Raw genomic sequence first — 25,232 nt, forward strand, 5'->3', positions numbered from 1 at the left:
GTGTATAAGACAACTGTAAATGTTTATATTGAAAAACATTCATTTTCCTTGTGCACTTGAAACCGTAAGCTATAATTGTAGTATTGCTCTTGTTGTTTTACTTGAAATGATTTGATTTTATACTTTCACTGATCCATTGAAATTCTTTGTGAAAATTAGTTTTCAATGTGATGAAAGCCCATCAACAGAATTTTGAAAAATAGATTCATTTACACTTGTGTTTTACTTTAAGAGCCTTCGAAAATCCACTTCGTTCGGCCACATAATTAGATCAGCTCTAGAGGGTGATACACCCAAATAACCTCTTATTCAAGCTTTATATAAACTTTTTTGTCTAAACAATTCTCACTCTCTCTAAAACAGCCCTCCCCCACCCACCCCCTACTCACCTTTAAAGCTTTAGGGAGATGTGTCTTTTTAGCATATTAAAGAGGAAAAAAAGAAATAAGAAAATAATCTTAGAAATATCTATTGTTTAAGAATAAATCCTTCGATTTATTTAGGTACTTACTTTTGGATAATTAAAAACCCACATAAAACTAAAAATCAAGAAAACCATTGCAGCCCCTTTTTATCAAAGTTGCACCCTCCTAACCCTGTTCTTGATTAAACTGACACATTCTATCCTCCCCTAAGACATGAAGCTTCAGGCCAGCATTTTCCTACCCATCCAGATTTACAGTAGAGTGCAAAAGTTTATAATTAGCTAAATTTTTCAAGTTTTTTTGTCATAACTTTTTGACTTTTCACTGAAAATGAATGAAGTTTTCAACAATTGCTCCTATAATGTGATCGTATAATTTACTCAAAAGAATGATAACTTGTAATGGAAGACATAACCGTGCAAATATTGATTACAGTTCCATTCCCATTCAGAAAATCAAAATTTCATTAAGAGAAATGTATTTATGTTAAAATTAATTTACTGAAGATAATATTTAACTTAAGTTGAATATGAAAAATAATGGGAAAGTCTAAGGAATTGTCACGAAAAAAGAAAAATTTAATAATACGCGCTGGAGAGAAGAAGATTCTTGTAAGCAAATTTCTGAGCTTTGTGATGTGGCTAAATCAACATTTAGTGTACTAGTTAAGAGATATAGAGAACAAAAGACTCTTGAAAAAAATGATGGCTACAGAACTTTTGTTTGTAGTTTTAATTTCCTTACTTATTCAATGTGTGGTCTCCTTTAGTCAGACTGACTACTTTTTTATGATATTGATCTAAATTTAAAGATGAAAAGATTCACTTTAAAATTTCAGTTGAAAATAAAATGTTTTATCTGCATTCTGTACATTTTGAGTTTTTGGTTAACAGAAGTAAACTTTTGTTAACCAAAAAGGTCGCTTTTATAACTTTAGATAGAGAGGTAAGAATTGAGTTTTTTTATTATAAAGCAAATGTTTCTCGATTTTAAGAAAATTGAAAACAAGTATTTTTTATTTGTTTGAAAGTTCCTGTTAAAAGTACAAATACTTCAATCACTTTCTTGCTTTCAAAAATTGCCATGAGATGCTTTAAATATTCTCAGGAGAACTGAGAATATACAAAGCGTACCGTGACAAATTAAGCGAAGAGAAACATTGCAAACTGTCGTTCCACAATCCACGTTTGAGTTTTCAATTACAACTAAACCCTCACTCTGGATGAGTTTTCAATAGAGATGGGAAACGAACCGAACCCGAACCGAACTAGAACCTCATTTACGACAGAACCGAACCGAACCCGAACTTTAGTTGTTACCAAACCGAACCGAACCCGAACTTTAAAACTGTTGGGAACGAACCAAATTAATCCAACTGTCCTTACCCTAACCAAACCAAATTCGTTTGAAAAAGTGAAAATTTTGCAATTCGCACATCACTACAATACATAACATAATACATAACAATACATAACCTAATGTGTAATATACCGCGAATTTAGAATTATTTTGTTCTATCTCTCATTTTAAGTGTTGGGAGAAAATGAGTTAGTAATTTTAGTAAGTAATAATTACTTTTAAAATATATTTTATTTTTTAAATTTTTTTCTAAATAATTTGTTTAAATCAAAATTATTTAAAGCATAAATTATTATTTCTTTAAAAACTAAGCTAAAATAAAAAAGGCCGGGATCCCGAAATCCCGGGATCCCGGCCTTTTTTATGATCCCGAAATCCCGGGATTGTCTAACATCAATCCAGGGATTTCCTATAAGATCGAACAAAACAAAGCGTAATGTAAGAATATATAAAAATAACAACAATTTTGCGTATCAATAAAAAAACTTTTATTTAGTATAAAATTGTAAAAAGTATTGAATTTTCCGTTGTACAATAAAATACGATATCGAAAAGGATTGATTTAGAGAACAACAAAAGAGAAAATCTTCGCACTATGTCATGTTGGTTAGCATCTACACTATTTAAAAATTGAGTACAATCTGATTTAAATAATAGATTTGTAAGCAATGTATAATACCCAGACTTTGTATCATTATACAATTCAAAGTAACTCAGCTGCTTGGAAATATTTTCTACGGGGTGAAAAAAGCCAAACAGCGATAAGTAAATTGCCAAACTGCAAGAAGATTTTAAATATTAGTGGTGGCTCAACAAAAGGACTTCATACACACATGTTGTCGGTGCAAAATGTGAAGGTCGAAATTCCAACCCAACTTAATATTACCGGAGAATGCACACCAAATAAACCACCAAAAAAGAAATCTAAACCACTAACAGAATACTTTTCGATTTATGAAAGGGAAGATAAAACACTTTGTGCTACACTTGCTCGTTTAACGGCGTCTGACGGGCTTTCATTTAATGTGATTTGTTCTTCAACAGACTTACGTGCCGCTCTAACTGCTATAGAATTCAGAAATCTACCAGCGTCAGTAAACACAATTCGTAATCATGTAGTAGAGTACAGGAAAAAAATAAGATTAGGTTTAGTTGGTTTAGTTCATCAAATTGAAGTGCGCAAGAAAACGGAATTCGGTCTGGGAGAGAGATTTTCTTTGTCTTTTGAAAACTATTAGAAAAAAGACTTAAAGACCATTTTCTTGATCTATACAGCGACATTGTGGCTATAATGACCGACAGAGCTAGTGTCGTGAAAAAGGTTGGCAGGTTGCTGCCTGCTAACCAACAGTTATGTTTTGCTCACGGCATACAACTTGCTGTAATTGATGCTCTTTGTAAAAAGAGAGAATTCGATGCAAATCAGCCAGATTTTAACAATGAATTTTCTGACAGTAGTTGATCCGAAAATGAGGACATTGAGGAAGATTTGTTGGACCACAATCATGAAAATCTAAGACCTAAAATTTACTTAATGAAGTTCATTATGGGCCAGTCATTAAAAAAGTACGCAAACTAATGCTAAAATATAGACGATCACCTACCAAGAACGACATCTTATAAAAATATATTAAGGCTGAATTTGGTAAACAACTGTCTTTAATAATGGACTGCAAGACACGGTGGAGCAGCCTTCTGTTAATGCTTAAACAATTTTACAAAGTAAAAAGTTGTATACAAAAAGCATTAATTGATATTTACCCAGTGCAAGATAATTCTATAGCTCTGTTACATGATGAACTGACAATATTATCAGAGATTATTACAACTTTAGTTCCCATTAAAGCAACGGTTGAAGCAATATGTCGTCGAGATTCCAACCTATTTACAGCCAACATTGCTATTAATTTCATGCTCAAAATTAAAAAATGCTGACAATAATACAAGCAAAAAAATGCGTAGAGCTTTAATGACTCGCATGCATGAACGCCGAACCAATATGAGTGGACTTCTGCAATACCTGCATAACGGTCGAAGCCTCGATGAGGAAATAATAACAGTGCCTTCTTCATTTAAATGTCGAAAACTTTCGGTAGAATTGCTGGAAAGATTAAATGCTTCCAATCCTGCTCTAGTAAGAGCATTAGTTGAGTCTGACATGGTGGATTTGATTGAGGAACCTGAAATGGGACATGAGTCTTAAAGCAATACTTTAAGTACTGAAGAGGAACTTGATTGTGTTATTAAAGAAGGACAATGACCAATAAAATCAATAAGACATGAAACATAATCATCAAAAATTCAAAAAGAAATTTTGAATTTTTGTTGACAATGTTTCATGTCTTATTGATTTTATTGGTCATTGTCCTTCTTTTTGAGTTGAGTTGTTTCATTGGTGAAAATCGCAAACTTCTAATTTCATTTTTTTGTTTCTTGTAATTTCTGAACGAACGATGTGAAAGAAGTAAGTGTTTAAGATTTTGTTGCTAAGTAGCTGTTAAAATCAGTTTAGAGCAGAATATATTTCTATTACTTAGGTTTTTAGGGAAAAAGCGATAACAAGTTCAATTAATACAATGATTTTAGTTATAAGTTTAAAGAGTTTTAGTTTTTTTGGTGACATCAAAATGTCACCAAAAAAACTAAAAAACGCGTTTTTTGATAATTTTTTCTCTTCAAAATAAGTTTGAAAGTTTAAAAGAAAGATGTCTCTAAAAGAAATGACTCCTCATATGGTTCTTTTCGTGTGAAACTTTTAAAATATAATTTCCAACCGTTTTGACAACTTTATTCGACTAATACCGCTTTAAGTTGACATACTTTTCATTTAGTTTTTAATATCTTTCGTTGCTACAGCAAAGAAATAGAAAGCGAAAATGTTTTTATTTCAGATTGAAAATAAATTATTTTTGTATCAAAAATCTCACGCGACTTTTAAATAAAGTCGAGCGCTCTTTTAATGCTTTTGGTCAAGCATCTGATTGGCTGATTTGTTATTCGTATTTCTATTGGTTGGAGCGCAACCAAAGTTTGAAAACGATGTATGACAAGTTTCAATAAATATTTTAATTTTGTATTTCGTAAATTATTTATTTGTTTTATAAATATTTGATAAATAAAAAATATTTTTTGAACTGCATTGTGATCATTTGAACTGTTTTGATGTTTTTTATAAAGAAAATAATATCCGTAATATATTTATTAAACACGATATCGTGTTTTCAAATTTTTGAAAGTTGATTTTCTTGAATAATTGTTGTTGCAAATAAATAAATATTAATAATAATGTTAATATGTTATCAATATTATTTTTTTATAATTATTCAGATCGAAAGATGTTCATGGAATGCTTCTTTGAAGCGCAGGCGTTGATTGCCGAGGATATGAAAAGATCAGTCGATGAACGAGAGTGGAAGATTTTTATAAGCGATGGAAAAACTGCTCATGAAGTTTCACATCAGAAATATTTCATGGAGAAATTTTTAAACGCAGGATGCAAGTTGAATGTATTATTTGTTGATAAAAAGATTTTATCTGAAGATGAGAAAAAACTTATCATTTTATGTTCGACCAACGTTCGTCTTGTCTTGTTAGTTCATCCAGTGAAGATCGATGGATGGACACCGAAGCATATGATTGAAAGGTTGGTGATAAACATCAGTCATACTTTCGTATCAAAGAACGATTTCGAAGGTTTCGTCCCGTGGATTCGACTCGCTGAAGAATTAAAAATTTACCTTCACAAAGACACGAACTTCATCGACGACATTTGTGAATGGCTTTGTGGTTCGAACTTCAAGGAGTTGTGGATCGAGTACCGTGGAGAAGATTTTTTTAACATCGGAAAGTTAAAAGTAAGAAACTCGAAAAATGTTTAATATGTTAAATAAAAAATAAATACAAATGTAAATATGTGAAAAGTATATGTAATACAAGAAAGTTTTTATAACATCGAAGAGTTGAGAAAATTGAAGTGATACGAAATACTTTTGATTGTTTAAATATTTTAAATATGTTAAATAAAAATGTAAAATGTATAAATAATTCAAAAGTTATTTATGAAATGAAATATTAAGTAATTTTAATAGGAAAAAAACAACTTTCTTTTAAAACTTGAAACGCGGAAATAAATGAAAAGATTTTCATTTTTATTTGGAGTTTTTGTTGCGAATATTTGTTGTTTATTAAAACTTAGTTTTAAAAAAAGTTTTTAAAATACTGCGAAAATCACGGAAATATAATAAAATGATAATTATTTAATATAATAATAATGGAAATATAAAAATATTTAATTGTTTTTTTGTTGTTGTCAATGGTAACAGTTATGAAAAAATATTCGAGTTTTTAAGATGAGATTCGACAATTTTTTAGAACGGAAAGTTTTATTTTGATGTTGAGAAAAAAAAGAGAGAAAAAAAATTGGAACTCGGAAAATCGTAAAACAAAATTCTAGCGAACTTTTTAAAAGCTTCGAACGGTGAACATTTTTTTTATTCACAAAGGAGGAAGGCAGTTAAAAAAAATTTTTTTTTTGTAAATAAAGTTGTTAAATTTTTTTGAAGATATTAACCCTTTGCGGTCCAATGTCCCGTGTGACGGGACATTATGAAAATGTCGTTGCGGTCTAATGTCCCGTGCCACGGGACATCTACTATGTTGATGTTTATACAGAAAAAATTATCTTTTTAAGCTAACTTGGATAATTTAATAGGTTCAATTGGTAATATTATAGTGTGTTTTTAACTTTGTGCTTTTCAGTAACATTTTTTGAACGTCTAGCCTTACTTATACTCTTAGAAATTTTTATAAAAATTTACTTACTAATGGCAAGGAAGCGTTTTACAACTGAAGAAGTATTGATGGCATTGGATGAAACAAGTACTGAAAACGACAGTGAATACACTTTTAGTGAATCTGAGACTGAATTCTCAGAGATATCAGAGTCAGAGGAAGATATTGAACTGAATGAAATTGATGATAACGAACCTGCTTTAAACATAGGATGGATAAAAGTAGTGCAAGATACTCCTGCATTTGAAGCATTGCCATTCACAGTAGCAAATGTAGGCCCTCAGCATTCAATAAATTTAAGACGTGAACTAGATTTTTTCAAGTTATTTTTTACTGATGAGTTACTTGCAGATATTGTAACTGAAACTAATCGTTATGCTAAGTCAAAAATTAAAAATAACAAATTGAAATCTCATTCTATTTGGCATAAATGGAAAGATGTGACACTTGAAGAAATTCATGCTTATTTTGGTACTATTTTGAATATGGCTTTGAATGAAAAATCAAGTATAAAACATTATTTTTCTTGTGATTGGCTAAACTACATGCCATTTTTTTCAGCAGTTTTTTCTCGAACTCGGTTTCTTCAGATACATTGGATGCTGCATGTATCCCCACCATCAAATTCATCTAATGAACTGAATAAACGTGCAAGGAAAGTGCATCGAGTTGTATCAGAAATGAAAAGTTCCTGTTCTAGAAATTTTGTCCCATCTCGTAATATTGCAATTGATGAAAGTACTATTGGATTCAAAGGTAGAGTTGCATTTCGCATGTACAATCCACAAAAACCCACAAAGTGGGGCATTCGTGTTTTTGTTTTAGCTGATAGTGAAACAGGTTATATTAGTTTCTTTGAACCGTATTATGGTAATTGCACTACTGAAAGTTTGGCAAGACCTATGATGCAGTTTACAAGTCGAATCGTGTTGCATTTGTGTGATGAGCTTTTAGAGGTTGCCCAAGGTAGTGGTTATCACTTATTCACTGACAGATTATATACTAGTTTTCCTCTTGCACAAGAACTCCTCAAAATGAGCATACAAACTACAGGAACAATAATGAAAAATAGAAAACAGTTACCTGAAGATATAAAAAAACTCAAATTAAAGAAGCACGAAGTTTCTGCATATGTACACTCTTCCAATGTTATGGTTTTGGCATGGCAGGACAGGCGACAAGTTCTGATGCTGAGTACTTTCCATGATTCAACAACTGAAGTTGCAAAACAAAGAACAAAACAAGGTATTGTAGACATTGATAAACCAACTGTTATTGTAAATTATTCGAAACATATGGGAGCTGTTGATCGAGCTGATCACTATTGTTCCAGCTATTCATTTCTACGCAAGTCTTTAAAATGGTGGAGAAAAATATTTTTCTGGTTGTTGGAAGTTGCAGTTGTAAACAGTTATATATTGTTCAATAAGTTTTGTGAAAGCAATGGTAAAAACAAACTTCGACACCTAACCTACAGACAAAACCTCATTGAGCAATTAGTAGGAACAGTTCGTAACATTCAAGAACGAAAAGGAAGGCGATCATCACTAGATGATAATGAGCGCCTCAACCAAAAGCCACATTTTATTGCACAAGTTCCAAGTAATAATGCCAAAGACTGTTTAGTATGCAGTGACAGAAAAACACAAGGTGGTAGAAAAAAAACCGTGTACTATTGTAAAACCTGCACTAGAAAACCAGGACTACACCCTACTGATTGTTTTGAACTTTACCATACAGAGACTGAGTTTCATGTAAAATAGGATATCCAAAGTCAATATTGCAATTTACTTAAGAATAAAAACAAGCTTGTACATATATTTGGTTTTTCTTTCTTGTTTAGTACTTGCACTTAGGTCATAGTGTTTTTGGCAGAATAAAAATTAAACAATTTAGTGCTACACTAAAAACCTATTTTTTGTAAAAAATAAAGAAAAGCCATGGGTCAAACATATATTTTCTGTTATATTTAAGGTCAATAAGTAAAAAAAAAATTTGGACCTGATAGGCAAAAAAAAATTTTTTTTAAAGACCTCAAAGGGTTAAGTTTGTGTTTTGTTTCGAAAAACTTACAGTTGTTTTCAAACCATGTTTTTTTCAACCCCAATCATTTATGTTAACAGATTTTATTTTTCATGTAACTTTGATCAATTTATACTTGCCGTTTCCATAGCAATTAAAGTAATCTTGAGAAAAAAACTTTGAGAAAAAGTTTTTGTAAAGATAGCTCTCAAAGATGCATGGGCACAATCTAATTTTTATGATATTGAGAATGATGTTGAATGAGGATGATTTGTAAAAAGTTACGGTAGTCAGAGTTAACCTAATCCCGCTTTAACCCCTAACTGCCCTCTTCCTAGAACTACGTCTTCTAAAATCAGTTTTTTTTTTTTTTTGGCTTTTTCATAAATTAGATCGACATTCATTAAATGAACAAAGTTGTTAAATTCTGAAAATCGTCAAGTGAAGAAATTCTCAGAATAAAGTTTTTACTGCTCACTGTGTCTTAATAATATGAGTCATTTGCAGAAGGCCTTCTTTTTCTATATTTTGTAGGTCTACTATTTGTTTTTACTGTCTCATTATTTTGTTTAATATCATTATTGACTGACAGGGTAAACCACCAAGTGTTTGCCGATTTTTCGACCAAGTCCCATATAAAAATCATTTTCTCACTCATTTTTTAATAAATTATCGATCTCGAAGTTTGATCGTAAAGAGAGAAGATTGTTCTTTACGATGCCCTTGAAACGAATGACCTCCGATAATAAATAAGGGAACTATAGCTCCATAAAATAAAGAACGGCGGCTACTGGCGTGTTTCACATGTTCGCACCACACGTTTTTGAACTTCCGCCAGGGCTCACCAATATGTTTTCTTTTTTTTTTTTTTAATATATTCTATTGGTCGCTTTTTGACTTAAATGTATTTAAAATCTATAAAGACAAACAAAAGACTGATATCAAAAATGAAGGGAATGTCCGGTCTCAACAGGAACCGAGCGAGATCCGATCCGAACGGGTATCGGACACCGATAAAAGCTAAAAATATAATAATTAGACTCCGATTACCCGAACGGGTATTACCTGATAACGCCGATTAAATCAGGTAATTGAAATTTTTCGTACCCAACCCAACACAATCTTTCGGGTAATTTAAATAATCGATACCCGAAAGTTATTGATACTTTTGGTACCCGAACCCGATTACCCGTTAAAATAATAATTCCCGAACGGTTCTGTTGTGTAGTCTGTAAAAAGGGTCCCTTTGGTTCAAAAATAGTTGATAATTCTAAAAATATTACCAAAAGTAATAACCATAATATTGCAATAATCACATTTTCACTTGGCAATTTGGCAGTTAAACAAAATTTAATATTTTTCTTCATACAATTCACGCCATCTCTTTGACAAAATAACTCAATCTCAGTCTTTATTTGAAATGCTTTACTCTGATTGGTTGTTACGAAAAATCCAAGGTAAGCCAAAAACAGCAAAAGCGATTGTAATGCATCATTGTGTGTTTTCAGAATTGTTTCCTTTTACGTTTCTTGAAATGATGTTAGTTGTTGTTTTAAAGTTTTGAAAATAAAATCGGGCGTGCGTAAGAGAAAAATATTTCGAAAATATTAGCTAGCCAGTCAAGTGCTCTGCCATCACAAAGACTAGGCGATGTTGTTACTGAAAACAAAGAAGGAAGAGAACGTGAAAAAGAAAATCCAACACAATCTTCAGATCTATATAACTTGCCTCCCCATGAAAGCGAAGCCGGAACAACAGGTGATAAATTGTTTAATATAATTAGTTTAATTTCTTTGCTTAAAGCCAGAAAATTTTTTCACGGCGCACAGTGACCCCCCAATGGGCACCCGATGTCAAACCGACGTCGGGTTTATGTTGGGTTTTCATCGGCGATGTCAACCAACTTATTACGACGTTGTTATAACATCGCGATAACGACATCAAAACGACGTTGTCTTACCAACGTTGTTCTGACATCGTGCGACAAACCATAAAACGCATGCTTTTTATGGCAAGCGAAAGATAGTTTATTTTTTTACTTGATTTAATTAATTGTGATACTTTAAAACACATATATATATATATATATATATATATATATATATATATATATATATATATATATATATATATATATATATATATATATATATATATATATATATATATATATATATATATATATACAAAGTATATAATGTATTGTTATAGTATAATAATACAAATACTCTTGTGCGTTTGAGAGTGCTCGATACTATTGAATAATAGAGCAATATTTATTTATTTGTATAAAATGAATAAAAACACCTTTTTATGGAACTCTGAGTTTCATGCCTTACGGCAATCATCAGCCATAGTGTATATCGTTATTTAAAAACCGTTTAAAAATTACAAATTAAAATCACGGTAGAACGAGTTCTGACGTTACTAAACCGAAACAAAACAAAAAGACGTCAAAGGTTTTAGTCCCTGGTGTCGAATAAGGATAGCAAAAATTTCTTTGCATGCCGGCACTTTGATATTATTTCATATCTTTTGTTAAGTAAGTTTTCTCCTTTGTATGATAATATATGAAATTTTTCGCGGAGACAAAGGTTACAAACTTTTGCTGCTTGATTGTAGGGTTTGCATTGTGCTACAATCTTCCATGTAATCACCGGTTTCAGATTTTTAGATTTTAGCATCCATATTTCTTTGGAAAGTTCGGTGTCATTTTTATATTTTAGTGCGTTGAAAGATTTAAGATGGTTGGCATATCTAAGTTTAAATGTAGTTTCACTTATACCGAAATAAACTTTGTCTTTGAATTGAGGATCTCCAGAACTTACAGTGGCTTGGTATACGACATTGCTAGAAAGGCATTGGTTGTTTAACGGACAATTTTTTTTGTCTATGCAGTTGCATTCTTTTGTTGTTTTATATTTATCGCTTTGAAGAATTTTGTTATTATGTGCATTTATTAAAGAATTGATATTGGGCATGCAACTATAACTAACTTTAATATAGTTTCGATTAAAAATTTTATGAAGCCTGTGTCCTATTGGAAAGTGTTTGTCAATTAAAGCTAAGAAGCGCTTTCCAATATTAGTTTCAACATTTTTGCTATACGGGGGGTTATACCATATAATTTTACGTTTGCGATGTTTACTTTGATGCTTGTCTATTTGTGGTTGGTAGGTGAGTTTTGAATTGTATCCTGATTTCCGTAAAGCCTCTTCATAAGGAAGAATAGAGTTATTGAACACAGTTTCATTTATTGCCATAGTTGATAATCTTGACTCAATAGTGCGAGGGATTTCTTTTATTATATTAGGTGGATGGTTTGAATCAGAATGAACATACGAAAGTTGGTTATTAGGTTTACAATATGGTTGATAAGAACTGTCGATCAGGTTCAATGTTACATCCAGATAATTGACAATTTTAATATTAGATTGAATGGAGATATTTAGGTTGTTATCTTTAAAAATATGCGTAAAATGCTTTTTAATTTTCTCCATTTGTTGGCCGCTTTTGTTTTCAAAAATAGCGAGTCCGTCATCACGATACAAGCCAAAATTATTTTTATCGTAATGTTGAGAAAGCTGAAACAATATAAAGATACCAACTAGTTCGCAAACTTCAGCTCCATCAAATGCACCCATTGTGACATCAAATAATCCGCCTCTTTTCTTTATCCAAGCTTCATCGTTTTTAAAAATTAAAGATTTTCTTGCATGATATATTAATTTTTTATCGTCATCATTTATAACAACATGTTGTTCGGCAAAACTGATTGCATTGGTAAGAGTGGTTTCACTAATAGATGGGTAAAAATCATTTATATCAAAAATTAGAAATTTGCAAAGGGGTTTATTTTTGATGTTTTTAAACCAATCTATAACAAATTGGGTGCTTTGCCATTGATTCAACTGTAGTTTGCTTTTTAATTCGTGGATAATTTTTGATAAAATGACTTTGCTAATTCTTCCTACCTCGTTTTTCGATGGATTTAAAAGGCGAACTGAAGGGTTGTTAATAAAGTTATCTTTATGGTCTTTTAAAGTGAAAAAACAACCGGATGATCCGTTTATCTCAATATTATTATACACTTCATGGTGGATTAAAAGGTTTTTTCCATCCTTATTTATTTGATCTTTTAATTCTGATTTTTTGTAGGTAGAAGTAACTGCATTTGTTAGCAGTTTGTTGTATTCATCTTTAGATAACTTATACAAATTAGATGTTTTATCTGCCTTTATTAATGTTTTGTCCTTTATTAATGTTTAGTAACGTCAGAACTCGTTCTACCGTGATTTTAATTTGTAATTTTTAAACGGTTTTTAAATAACGATATACACTATGGCTGATGATTGCCGTAAGGCATCAAACTCAGAGTTCCATAAAAAGGTGTTTTTATTCATTTTATACAAATAAATAAATAAATATATATATATATATATATATATATATATATATATATATATATATATATATATATATATATATATATATATATATATATATATATATATATATATATATATATATATATATATATATATATATGTATATATATGTATGTATATGTATTTATGTATGTATGTATGTATGTATGCATGTATGTATGTATGCATGCATGCATGCATGCATGTATGTATGTATGTATGTATGTATGTATGTATGTATGTATGTATGTATGTATGTATGTATGTATGTATGTATGTATGTATGTATGTATGTATGTATGTATGTATGTATGTATGTATGTATGTATGTATGTATGTATGTATGTATGTATGTATGTATGTATGTATGTTTGTATGTATGTATGTATGTATGTATGTATGTATGTATGTATGTATGTATGTATGTATGTATGTATGTATGTATGTATGTATGTATGTATGTATGTATGTATGTATGTATGTATGTATGTATGTATGTATGTTTGTATGTATGTATGTATGTATGTATGTATGTATGTATGTATGTATGTATGTATGTATGTATGTATGTATGTATGTATGTATGTATGTATGTATGTATGTATGTATGTATGTATGTATGTATTTAAATTAGTAAAAATATTTGGTTGAATCGTATTTTATGTACGTAAACTAAAACAGTGAAAAGCGCAACTTTGCGTAATGGAAAAGCGCATAATTATGCAATAGACGGGTTTAGATGTTTACATTATTTTGCGCATGCGTATTTTGCTGGCAGTATAGAAAAAACGAAGTATCGTATTTCACACACAAACTAAAGGTATTTAAACTGCAACAAACTAAGAAATATGCCAGATAATTGTTGTGCTGTTGGTTGTAATAATGTTAGAACAAATTATAATGATATCAGAAGAAGCTTCTACAGAATACCAGATAAAAAACAAGTCGAGAAACGCAAATTATGGCTAATAGCAATTCGAAGAAAAAACTGGTCTGAAAAATCCATAGAATGTGTTAGACTTTGCAGTGATCATTTTATTTCTGGTAAATATTTATAGATTTTTATATTATTTTTTTTATTGATCTTTTTTTATATATACTTTGAATAAACATTGAATATAGAGCATAAATCAAATATTCTTTTTGTTAAATTGTCCTCTAATTTCAGATTTGGTTTATTATAGGAAAAAAGTCTGACAATCCTTTAACTCTTGATTATGTACCAAGCATTTTTAATTATAAAAATGTTCCAGAAAATGTTTTAAGCCAAAAAAAAGATCGTTTTAAACGTGCTCAGAAAAGAAAAACCCAAGTTTTTACTAGTTTAGATTCTCCAGCAAAAAACAACAAGGAACTATTAACTTTTGAAAAAGGTAAATACTTTTATAATTCAATTTTTTTTATTTGCATACAATTAATCTTGATAATCTATTGTTATATTCACATCACAAAAATTATAATTTTTTTCTAATTTAGATTCTCCAGCAGAAGACAATATGGAACCATTAACTTTTGAAAAAGGTACATATTTTTATAATTCTATTTTTGCATTTGCTTTTATTTGATCTTGATAATAACTTGTTATATTCATATCTATAAATACTTTTATATACTATGTAACAAAAAGTAAATAACGCAAATCTAAATAATGCAGCATATAAAATATAATTAAATAATATTTTATTACCTGCATTATTTACTTTTTGTAGCTTTTGTAGCTTATAAGCTACTTGTTAAACTTTATTGAAGTATTTACTAAGATTATATAAATAAATAAGAATAAGATAAATAAGATTTAAAATAAAAATAACTATTATAAGAACAATATTCTTAACAATAAACTTATTATTTACTTCATTTTTATATTCCTCTCATTTCAAAGTTATTTTTTGTGTAACTTTATCTACAGTAACATTCATCTTTAGGTACACAGATTGAGTGTAATCAATTTGAAAGCCTACAAAAAGAACTTATGGAAAGAAATTTGGAGCTATATCAGTTGCGTGATAAAATTACAAAATTGGAGTCACACAAGTTTTCATACAAAAGTATTTCAAAAAACAATGCAAAGGTTCGATTTTACACTGGTATAAGTGCAGAAAACTTTATCTGGCTATTTGAAAGAATTAAAAACCATGTCAAAAGCTTTTCAAAAAAAATATCCTTAGAAGACCATTTATTGTTGGTTTTAATGCGATTACGTAGAGGATTATTTATAAAAGATCTTGCTTTTAGGTTTTCATTAAATTATGGTTTGGCATCAAAAATATTTAGATGTTGGATTGTTGTTATAGCAACTAGACTTAAATTTTTAATAAATTGGCCTGACCGAATTGCAATGAGAAAAGTTTTACCTCGTTGTTTTTATAATTTCAGAAGTTGTATTTCAATTATTGACTGCTTTGAAATATTTATACAAAGATCCCTAGGACTAAACTCTAGGGCTCAGTCTTGGTCATCGTATAAAATAGTAATACAATTAAATATCTTATAAGTATCACCCCAACAGGTTCTGTAAGTTTCTGTTCTGAAGGCTGGGGTGGCCGTGTTTCAGATAAACAAATTACAATACAGTCAGGTTTTCTCAACATGCCAGTCATCAATTGATAATGGATCTGGCAAGACCGATCCGTTTCCAAGAGTTAATTTTTCTTTGTATTTTACTTGCTCTTCATTGTTAAGAGTTAGAAAATATTTTGATTTATTCCACATAATAAATTTTTTTGAAGCTATTTAAATAATATATATAAAATTTATTATAGTATTATAAATTATTATACTTAATAATATATAAAATATACTAAATTTAAATTTTATATTAGCAGAATGAAACTTGTTATGCGGTTGTTTATGTTTATTTTCTATACTGCCGAAACCGCGTGGGACTGGGGAATAAAAACAAAACGCGTCATCACGAACCCGTCTATTATTATGCAACAATTCTAAAGACCTCAAATATATGTTTTTAAATCACGTTCTTTAAGTACTTCTACAATAAAAGTTCTTCATTATCATTTTCTTAAATTTTATCTTTTGTTTTTTTCTTTTTTTTAAATTTATTCAAACTAGGTAAGTTAATATGACTAGTTTAAGAAATTCATTTAAAATTAAAGCCTTGTTTGCGACCGAACTTTCATCTGATAAAAGACGAGTTATTGTAGTGTTTTAAGTCCTCCAGCAACTGCCTTGCAAACTGCTCACTCCTCTCCAGGGAAAACCCAGAAGAACGTCGACCCTGAGTTTGCCTCCCTTTTGAAGAGCGGGCGAGAAAAAAAAGAAAAGCATTAGTTTAATACAAGCACACCGGTCTAGGCCAGCCTCGTTTGACCTTAGCCATTAGGTCTGATAAAAGACGATCTAATGTGGTAAGATTGTATATTAAAAAGATAATGAACCTAACTCATTATCTGGAACAATAATACGAGATGCTCGAGGTCTTGGCATTTTACAGTTTTTTAAATAAAAGACACTTATTTCCATTTTACAAATATTTTCAATTTAAAACTTTTCTTTAAAATAAAATTTAAAGTTTTGTGAAATTCTTAATTATGCAAGCTCTTTTGTTTAAAAATAATCCGAAAACAAAAGAACTTTTTAATTACTTTTTATTACGTAATGAAAAAGTTGCGCTTTTTACTGCTTTAGTTTACGTACATAAAATACGATTCAACCAAATATTTATCTGACTTTTTTTATTAATTCATTATTGCACTGTTTTTAAGGTTATTTGTAATATAACATAAAATACGATTCAACCAAATATTTATCTGACTTTTTTTATTAATTCATTATTGCACTGTTTTTAAGGTTATTTGTGCATGTTATTCAACAAGAGTGCTCAATGAATAAAATCAGAGTAATATATTTTATTTTATGTGATAAATTTAAAATAAAACTACATAATGTTTACTACTTTAAGTTTCATGCTTATTGCAATCATCAGGTAAAAAATACATTATTTGAGCTTTTTGTGAATAAATGTTTGTGGTTTGCACATATTTATTTCCATTCTTCTTCGGATATACCAATATACACTTTGTTAGATGTATTAACTGTTTCATCATGCTTTATGGATCTTGTCCCACTTTTTTGTTTCCATGTTAATTTTTTTGGATAGACACACAGTGGGATAAACATGAATATTCAAAAATGCATTTAAATGGATTGATTCACAATCTATAACTTTTTCAACAGCTTTTTATCATTATTCTTTAGATGTCTTACATTAATAATTGGAGAGCCCAGAATCAAGAAATCAATAATCTAATTAATGATGCTCTGCGAAATGATTCTGATGACAATGTACAATTTGTTAACAATGAAGTTGAATCTCTTCGTTCTGAGTCAGCTAACAGTAGTAATTGATCATTATTTATTATTATTAATAAATATCATTATTATTGTATTAGGGTGAGTGACCCTAATACAATAATAATGATAAAATAATAACCGGTTGGTATAGTTAAGGGATCCAAGTTTGTAAATGACTTTGTAAATAAGAGGGTAGACTTTAGAATACATATTAAAATATATAGGAATTTTGTTATGTGTTATTAATGTTTTTTTGTTAAGTTATTCGTCATCCTAATAAAAAAATAGTTCAATACATCCCTCAAATCATATCAAATCAACATCACAACAACCATAAAAACTGGGGTTTAAAAATTAGGGTGAATAGACATAAAAATTCTCTCTTGTTATTATAATTTAAAATTATTAACAAATTGTATAATAAAAATATCTGTTTTTATACTATTTACAGTAAAACAAGCAATAAGATAAAAAGTAAAACATAATATCAATAGTATCTTAATGCTTTTCTTTTAGGTTGCTCGTCTTTCAAGAGATGGTGGGACTAAATTAAAAGAAAATTTTAACAACATGTTAGAAAGGTAATATTATGATGCTTTTGTGGGGACTGATAGCACTGAGTAAACATTAAATGGGCAATATAATAACAAACACAAAAATTTGTCAAAGCGTATTAATGGTAGAGTAACTTTCAAGTTTATAAAATTTTATTTTTCTATGCTATTGTAGTTCATGGTGTTAATTTTTTTAACAATTTCTTCTATGCAGACTAAAAAAATGGCTATTTATGAGTTATTTCAAAGTATGTTTTGAATTTTTGAAAAAATATTTTTTTTTACCTTGCATCAGCAGAAACATTTTAAAAAAATCAGAAGTTCTCACTGGTTATCAAATATTTGGAGACCTGAGTGTGCTACTGACATGCATATTTGATAGTTAAGAATATTTATTTATCAACACAAAAAGCAACCCGTAACACGGGTTATGGTCGGTCTGTCACTTAATTTATAGTGGCTGTTTTCCACTATTTAAAGTTGCGAAACCTTAACTGATACCCTTTCAGAAAAACGCATTTAAATTGAAAAAATTGAACCATCTGTAAAATTAAAATAAAAAGTATGCGGAGGTAAAATAATTTATCAATTATTAAACATTGAGTAATTTACAACTGACATAGATCATATCAGTGTAAGGCAGAACCATTTTCCTCAATACTATGTTCAACACAATGTTTTTAGTTACTAACACAAAATAATAACACTTTATCATGCTTTAAATTGACGAAAAAGTAAGGCTATATTCTTGTTATATTTTTATAACATGAACTTTAATTAATAAGATTAGTATTAAGCGAACGTAAATTATACATGATTTATTAATTTTTTGGTATCCCCTTGATACATTTTTCTTTAAGACAGGAAATTGTCTTTAAAACGTTAAATGCACACAACCAAATAAATTTATTAAAAATAACTGACCATTACTATATATGGCACTAATCTGACCATTTTTATAAATGTCCTCTTTGTTTCAATAGCTTTTAGTAAACGGTAATTTACTACCATTTACTAAAAATTCCTTTTGTTACTCGAAATTTAATTCTCTTAAATATTTTGACACTAATAAAGGACCTCCCTTCCCCGTTTTTGCCTTAATGGTGGTCAGGAGAATAGTTATTTTTATTAAGAGTAGTCAAGTTTTTGATGAAGACCTTTACCAGAATAATGAAATGTAAAACAATGATTTACGTGTATAAGAATTTTTTCTTTTTAACATTTATAAGAATCTAACATATAAAAATTTTTTCTTTCCTCAAAAGTGTTGCTAATGCAAACTAAGCTAATTAATTAGTTAAAAATCTTATAAAATTTGAGTAACTTGATATTTGAAAAATGCGCTAAACTACAATATTAGCCACCCATTTAAAAAGATTCCCTAAATTAGTACAGCAAATTATTAGGCTTAAAATAGAGAAAATTAAAAAAAAATTGAACTAATTGCATACATTTATATCATTTTAACTGACCAAAATTTACAATAAAAGGTAATAAGGTTTCTTTTTATAAATCGTATAAATGCGTCAATCGTAAATCCTAAAGAAAAAAAAAAAAGGAATTATGATACCATAATTACACCAAAAAAAAAATATATATATATATAACACCACATAAAAACTGAAAATCGATTTACCTATTTATAGTAACCCATTTTGAAATGGCAGTTAATATAAACATTTATCGAAAATGTAACAATAAAATCTGTTTCGAAGTACAAAAGGATTAACAATACTATATATATATATATAAAAAAACATACAACCAATTTAAGATATAAATTGCATTTTTAGCATAATGTTGTCTTGGCTTTCAGTAAATAAATAAAAGCAGTAAGTTCCAATAATGAAACAACCTATTACTCATTTTTTACAATAGTCACCAACATGAAGGTGTCTATTGTTAAAAATGAATACCAACACAAAACATCACAACAATAACACATAAGAATAGAATATTTACACCCTTGATCCTAAAATCCAGCGAAAATAACAAACCAAATTAAAATAGGAGACAAAATTAGAAAACCAATTTAAAGTTAACTATATTTATCTTTTTACTAAACATATAAATACATTAAAGTATATTTTTTTTAATGCTCAATATTAGATATTCAATTACTTCAAATTTAGGACATGAAAACAACCTAGATTTAAAGATCAAGGTTGCATACTCATATACACATTACGCTAAACATTAACAGACATGTGTTTTGAGAATAATTAAAAAAGGCTAGACAACACAACCTAGCTCCAAAGCAGTAACTCCGCCTGGCACTAAATGCTGCCAAGTCACAACTCTGCTATAAGTACATCGCTTGGCTGGCAAGGTTATCAATCTTGCTCAACATAATGCCAAATCACACCACTTTGAAAGCATGGAAACAACATAATTTAAACATATATACAACTATAAACAAATATGGTTTTATATAACACATTTGATTAATAATCTTTTCAATTTGATGAAGAGTAGCTTGTTCAGCTATTAGAAGTGGGACTGAGCGGTGAATGAAATCTTCCATCATAAAAAATTTGTATGTATTCCAGAGATGTAAAGGATTGTCAGGTTCATAAAAGGTCAAATTAATTGAAAACAACTGTCTAATTTGCTTTGGCATATGTGTTAAAACCGCCTCAAAAAGAGTATTCTGCCATTCAGTGTCATCTTGCAACAGACTTTCCAAACACATGCTTCACGAAACGTTTCAAGGACAATACCATTAATAGTATGCACATCCTCCCAAGATGTTGCTCCTTTTGCTTGTAAAAGTAACAGTCTAAGAAAAAACAATTCTCCAGTTTGATTAACTTTATACATTCTTACTATCACCTTATTACCACCCCTTTATCTAACCTTCCATTTACAATGTTTATCATCAAATATAAAGTGATAAGGAATGTCTACATACAAATAGCAATATGCTCTTTCATTTTCAGTATTTAACTTAAACTATGCATATCACGCTGAGCTGCACTATCTAAAGCCACATGTTCTGCTCCTTCTCTAAAATACAATAATTGATTTTCAGGTAGATGTTTACCAAGTCACAGCACTTTAAAAACACGGAAAGAGCATAACATAAACATATGTACAAACTATAAGCACAATAAATGTGTTTAAATATGTATATAAGGTTAAACATATACTAAAATAAATAAACACCTTATATACATATTTAAACACATTTTTAAAACAATTATGTAACACATATTAACACATACACAAACAGTAAAAAAACACTTTACATTATTATAAAAACACGTTGATAAAACAACTATAAAGCACTTATTACCACACACAGATACATATCAAAAAAGCATATATGCAAACAATAAACGTGTGCAAACAAAAATTCTAAAAATGACGCAAGAAAATTTAAAAAGATACAAAATATATATTTACAAACAATTCTCTTTACTTTCTTTTTTTTCTCATAAGAACTGTAATCTTCATAACAACATTTAACCTTTACATACAATAACATGTGACATGCCATGTCAGTGTTGGCACAAAAGTTTAATTTATTTTTCTAAATTTTCTAAAAAAGAACAAAAATAGTTAATAGCATCACAGAAATTTTAAAGTATTAATAACCCTTTTATGGAAATAGCATTAGTATAACTTTAAATAACATCCATACCCCTATTTTCTTTCTAAAAAATAAAATAATGAAAATAAAACTGCTAAAAGAAAAACTAAAACAAACAAAATCTAAACGATTTAAAAAATTAAAATCCTTTCTACTTTATCTAATAAAAATTTTAATCCTTTCTACTTTATCTGATAAAAATGTATATATAACTATTTACATATACTTACTTCAATTATAATATGATATATAATTGATTAAGATGATTCTTTATGTAATATATCTAAACTAATAATTAAATTCCAAAAGGAAAAAAGTTTTAACTCGCTCAAAAGATCTTTCTCCAATGGCCGCGTGCATTTGAAGAACGCGCTTTTTCAAAGCCTAGTAACTAATTCAAAGCCTAGTAACTAATGACGAAACGACGTTGAACATTAAACGTTAAACATTAAGCATTTCTGTAGGAATTATAATTATGATATTTATTCCAAAAACAGTATCTTTTGTTTTTAGAATCAACTTCAGAGTCTGATACAGAGAATGGATACACACTTCATTTGAGAACCAGATATCCTTTTAACAATTGGATCCTAAGTTTGACAATAATTTAGCTGATTTCGACATTGACGAAATCCTGAAGTAACAAAACAGCCTTAATATAAATCTGTTTTATTTACCAATAAAGATGGTAAATGGGTCTAGTTTTCTGAAAGTTTTTAACGTTTTCAGTCAATTTAAGCTGTTCTTGTCGGGTAGTCAATGGATTATTTTTTTTAAATTTCATTAGCTGCTTGTTTTTGAAACCGAAATAACTTTACTTATATGATTTGAAATTCTAAATTAATTAAAGTTAGTCTTTATATATTTATGCCGTTATACTTTCAACTTCTATTTAGCTAGCGTCATGACGAAAAGAAGCGAGGTAACGGTAGTCGATATCCAAGTGGATATTCAAAAGGTGTTGCGGTAGGCTCTAGCAAAGTTGTTGGCGGGGATGGTGGGCGTCTCCAGAAAGATACTGATGCAAAATAGAAAGTTGTTTTTTGTAATGAATACTTTTACGCCAGAAAATATGTGCTCTTCTTTAATTGTATTTATTATGTTGGTTTAACATCGCTCTACCACATAATGACATCGTCTTTACGTCAGTAATCTGACGTCGTTCCGACGTTGGTTTAACATCGCTCGACGTTGAATGACATCGAAATTCTGACGTCGCCCGATGTCTTTTTTTCGACGTCGCCCAACCTTTCCATTTCCAACGTAAATCCGACATCGATCCGACGTCAGCTCCGACATCGATCCGACGTTGTTCCGACGTCGCTTTGCCCACTGGGCCAGATTAAGTTAAAAGCGGCAAAAATTACCTAACTATTAAATACATGTACATTAAAAATAAACAATACATCAAAATAGGGGTTTTTGGGGTCAAGGAATTCAAATTAGGAACTTAAATTATTTCACATGCACCAACCACCCGTATCACGCACATGTACGCGTTAAAACGCGCATTAGTGGACTTTAAAATTTGTAAATTCTAACTTTAGTAAAAAATTTAGCTTCCTTGACCCAAAATATAACATTATTTTATCAATACACAAACGTTCGCATACGCATTAAACGCGCGTGAATGCGTTACAAAACGCGTTATGAGTGTTTAACACACACACACACACACACACACACACACACACACACACACACACACAAAAACATTTTATAATACAAAAATAAAAAAATTGCAATATTAAAGTCTTTTCACAACTTAAATTACAAACAAAAGTTCAATACTTCTGGAGGCAAAGTTCTACCTTGAGATCTCTACCTGTGTTTTACAAATGAAATGCTTGAGATTTTTGGATCTGATCTTATCAAAAGGTAGTACATCTGATCTTTCATAGTGCTAATTCTTGATACTTTTGCTGTGTGGTGCAACCTTGCATTTCGTATTTGCTTGTTAAGGTTTTCCTGAGCTTCCTCAGAGTATTGCGCAATCGGCAAATCAAATTGCTTTGAATGGAGCAACCATGTATCAGAATTTTGTGAACACTGGGTGGCAGTATATACCAACCATATTTATTAACTATAATTTTAGCTGTATCAGTGCAGTAAACTTCAAATTGATCAGTATCAATATGGTACCCACATGACATTGCAGTAAGAACAATGTGCATTTTATTTATAACTTCTATATTAAGCCCTGTTATTTCAGAGAAAATCTCAGAGTTCTCAAATGCTCTTCTTGAAGTGTTTCCATCATTGCTATTACCAAAACCTACTTTGGGCTGGTCAACAATGAGACTCAACTTTTTTCTGAACTTTGCTTTAATTAAATTCTTCCTTAAATTTACAGAAAGCTTCTCTTTTTCAGTTCTGGCTTGAAACTTCTGATTTTCCATTTTATAACCTAAATGTAATATGAACTTTAACAAAAAAAATAAAAAAGTTTTGTACCAATAGAGTATAACCATCAATTCACTCAACAATAATGGATAAGGTAGAACTTACATTACACAATGCTGGATTCATAAGCTTTACTACTGATATATGGACCAGTAGTTCAAATGAAAGCTTTATGAGCCTGACAAGTCACTGTTTAGACAATACGTTTAATCAGAGAACTGTTATACTTAGAGTAGCTCCATTTCCTGACAGACATTTAGCAGCAAATATTTCTGAAATAAATGATGATATAATGGCTGAATTTAAAATATCACCTTTAAAAAAGTCATTTAATAGCTAGAGATAATGGTGCAAATATTGTTAAGGCTATTAAAGATGGCCCATATGATAGTATGCCTTGTTTTTTGCACACATTGCAACTAGTAATTAATTAGTGTATTTTTGAACAAACAGTAGAATGTCATTGCAAACTGTCTTTCAAATGTTGGGCATTTCAGCCAGTCTCCCCAAGCCTGCCATGAACTTAAAGCTCTTCAAAAAGCAAACAATGTTCCTAAGCACAAACTTATTCAAAATGTTCCAACATGGTGGAATAGTACCTATCATATGTTAGAACGAATTTATGAACAAAGGAAACCTATAACCATATTTGCACTTGGAAATGGTAAGCTTCCTTCATTAAATGCAAACAAATAGATGATTATTGGACAATTTTGTGTTTTGCTAAAAAATTTCCACAAAACAACAGTTCGCTTGAGTGAAAGACGTTCTATTGTTTCAGATATAAATAATGTATTTTACCACAGATACAGTTTTTGAAGCATTTCATTAATAAAGCTTCAATTGATGACAAGTTCATTGGCCTGGAGAGTACACTAACTGATTTAACTAAGTCAATGGAGAATAGATTCAAACAATATACTGATAACTATAACACCATCTTGTCAACATTTCTTGATCCCAGATTCAAATTAAAATTGATCAAAAATGAAAACACCTTCTCAGCTGCTAAAACAAGTATTTAGAACATAACCATTCAACGTATTAAAACCCATGAAAACATAAAAAACATCAAAGTTACTGAAAATGATCAATCTGCAGACATTGAAATTATTGACTCAGAATATGCAAATAATGGTACAGTACTGAATGAATAAAAAGATATAGTAGAAATGGATTTCGACAATTATTTTGAAGAACTTGTAAGATTTAAATCTAAACAAATCGGTCAACCACAAACTTCAAATTCAAATTAAACTTTATTAAACGAAATTCAACTTTACTCAAATGAAGACCTTATTGACAAAGAAAGCAATCCCTTGTTGTGGTGGAAATCACAGAAAACCAA

General features: G+C 29.7%; 2 protein-coding genes and 1 long non-coding RNA gene across 9 annotated transcripts in view; 2 read left to right on the top strand and 1 right to left on the bottom strand.

Annotated features, from left to right (window-relative positions):
* Nucleotides 1-5,768, top strand: part of LOC145195469 (NACHT, LRR and PYD domains-containing protein 14-like) — a 40,031-nt gene extending 34,263 nt beyond the window's left edge. For all 5 annotated transcript variants that reach the window (XM_090076348.1, XM_090076349.1, XM_090076351.1 and 2 more), the window contains one exon: nt 5,112-5,768. In XM_090076348.1, coding sequence (XP_089932474.1) covers nt 5,112-5,662 — 551 coding nt within the window. In that variant the 3' untranslated portion in view covers nt 5,663-5,768. The remainder of the gene's footprint in view (nt 1-5,111) is intronic.
* A 7,859-nt stretch (nt 5,769-13,627) lies between these two features.
* On the top strand, nt 13,628-19,428 carry LOC145192390 (uncharacterized). Of its 2 annotated transcripts, XM_090076422.1 has the most exons (6): nt 13,631-14,068; nt 14,209-14,397; nt 14,501-14,545; nt 14,950-15,095; nt 17,240-17,381; nt 17,852-19,428. In XM_090076422.1, the coding sequence occupies exons 1-6, from the start codon at nt 13,873-13,875 to the stop codon at nt 17,881-17,883; spliced, it is 750 nt and encodes a 249-aa protein (XP_089932548.1). In that variant the 5' UTR covers nt 13,631-13,872; the 3' UTR covers nt 17,884-19,428. The 2 variants fall into 2 exon arrangements, with proteins under 2 accessions (XP_079925767.2, XP_089932548.1); XM_080069641.2 differs by lacking the exons at nt 17,240-17,381; nt 17,852-19,428 and having other exon boundaries at nt 13,628-14,068; nt 14,950-15,740.
* Nucleotides 19,429-19,481: 53 nt separating this feature from the next.
* Nucleotides 19,482-21,979, bottom strand: LOC149893793 (uncharacterized). Of its 2 annotated transcripts, XR_016449111.1 has the most exons (4): nt 21,712-21,979; nt 21,311-21,545; nt 20,801-20,895; nt 19,482-20,668 (listed from the first exon to the last, which is right to left on the bottom strand). It is a non-coding gene; the product is annotated as an uncharacterized LOC149893793 (long non-coding RNA). The 2 variants fall into 2 exon arrangements; XR_016449110.1 differs by having other exon boundaries at nt 19,482-20,895.
* Nucleotides 21,980-25,232: the final 3,253 nt, after the last annotated feature.

The sequence above is a fragment of the Hydra viridissima genome, unplaced genomic scaffold (genome assembly GCF_058129835.1).
Source record: "Hydra viridissima isolate aposymbiotic clone 2 unplaced genomic scaffold, HvirCarnegie_v1 scaffold_1, whole genome shotgun sequence".
In the NCBI taxonomy this organism is placed as follows: Eukaryota; Metazoa; Cnidaria; class Hydrozoa; order Anthoathecata; family Hydridae; genus Hydra; species Hydra viridissima.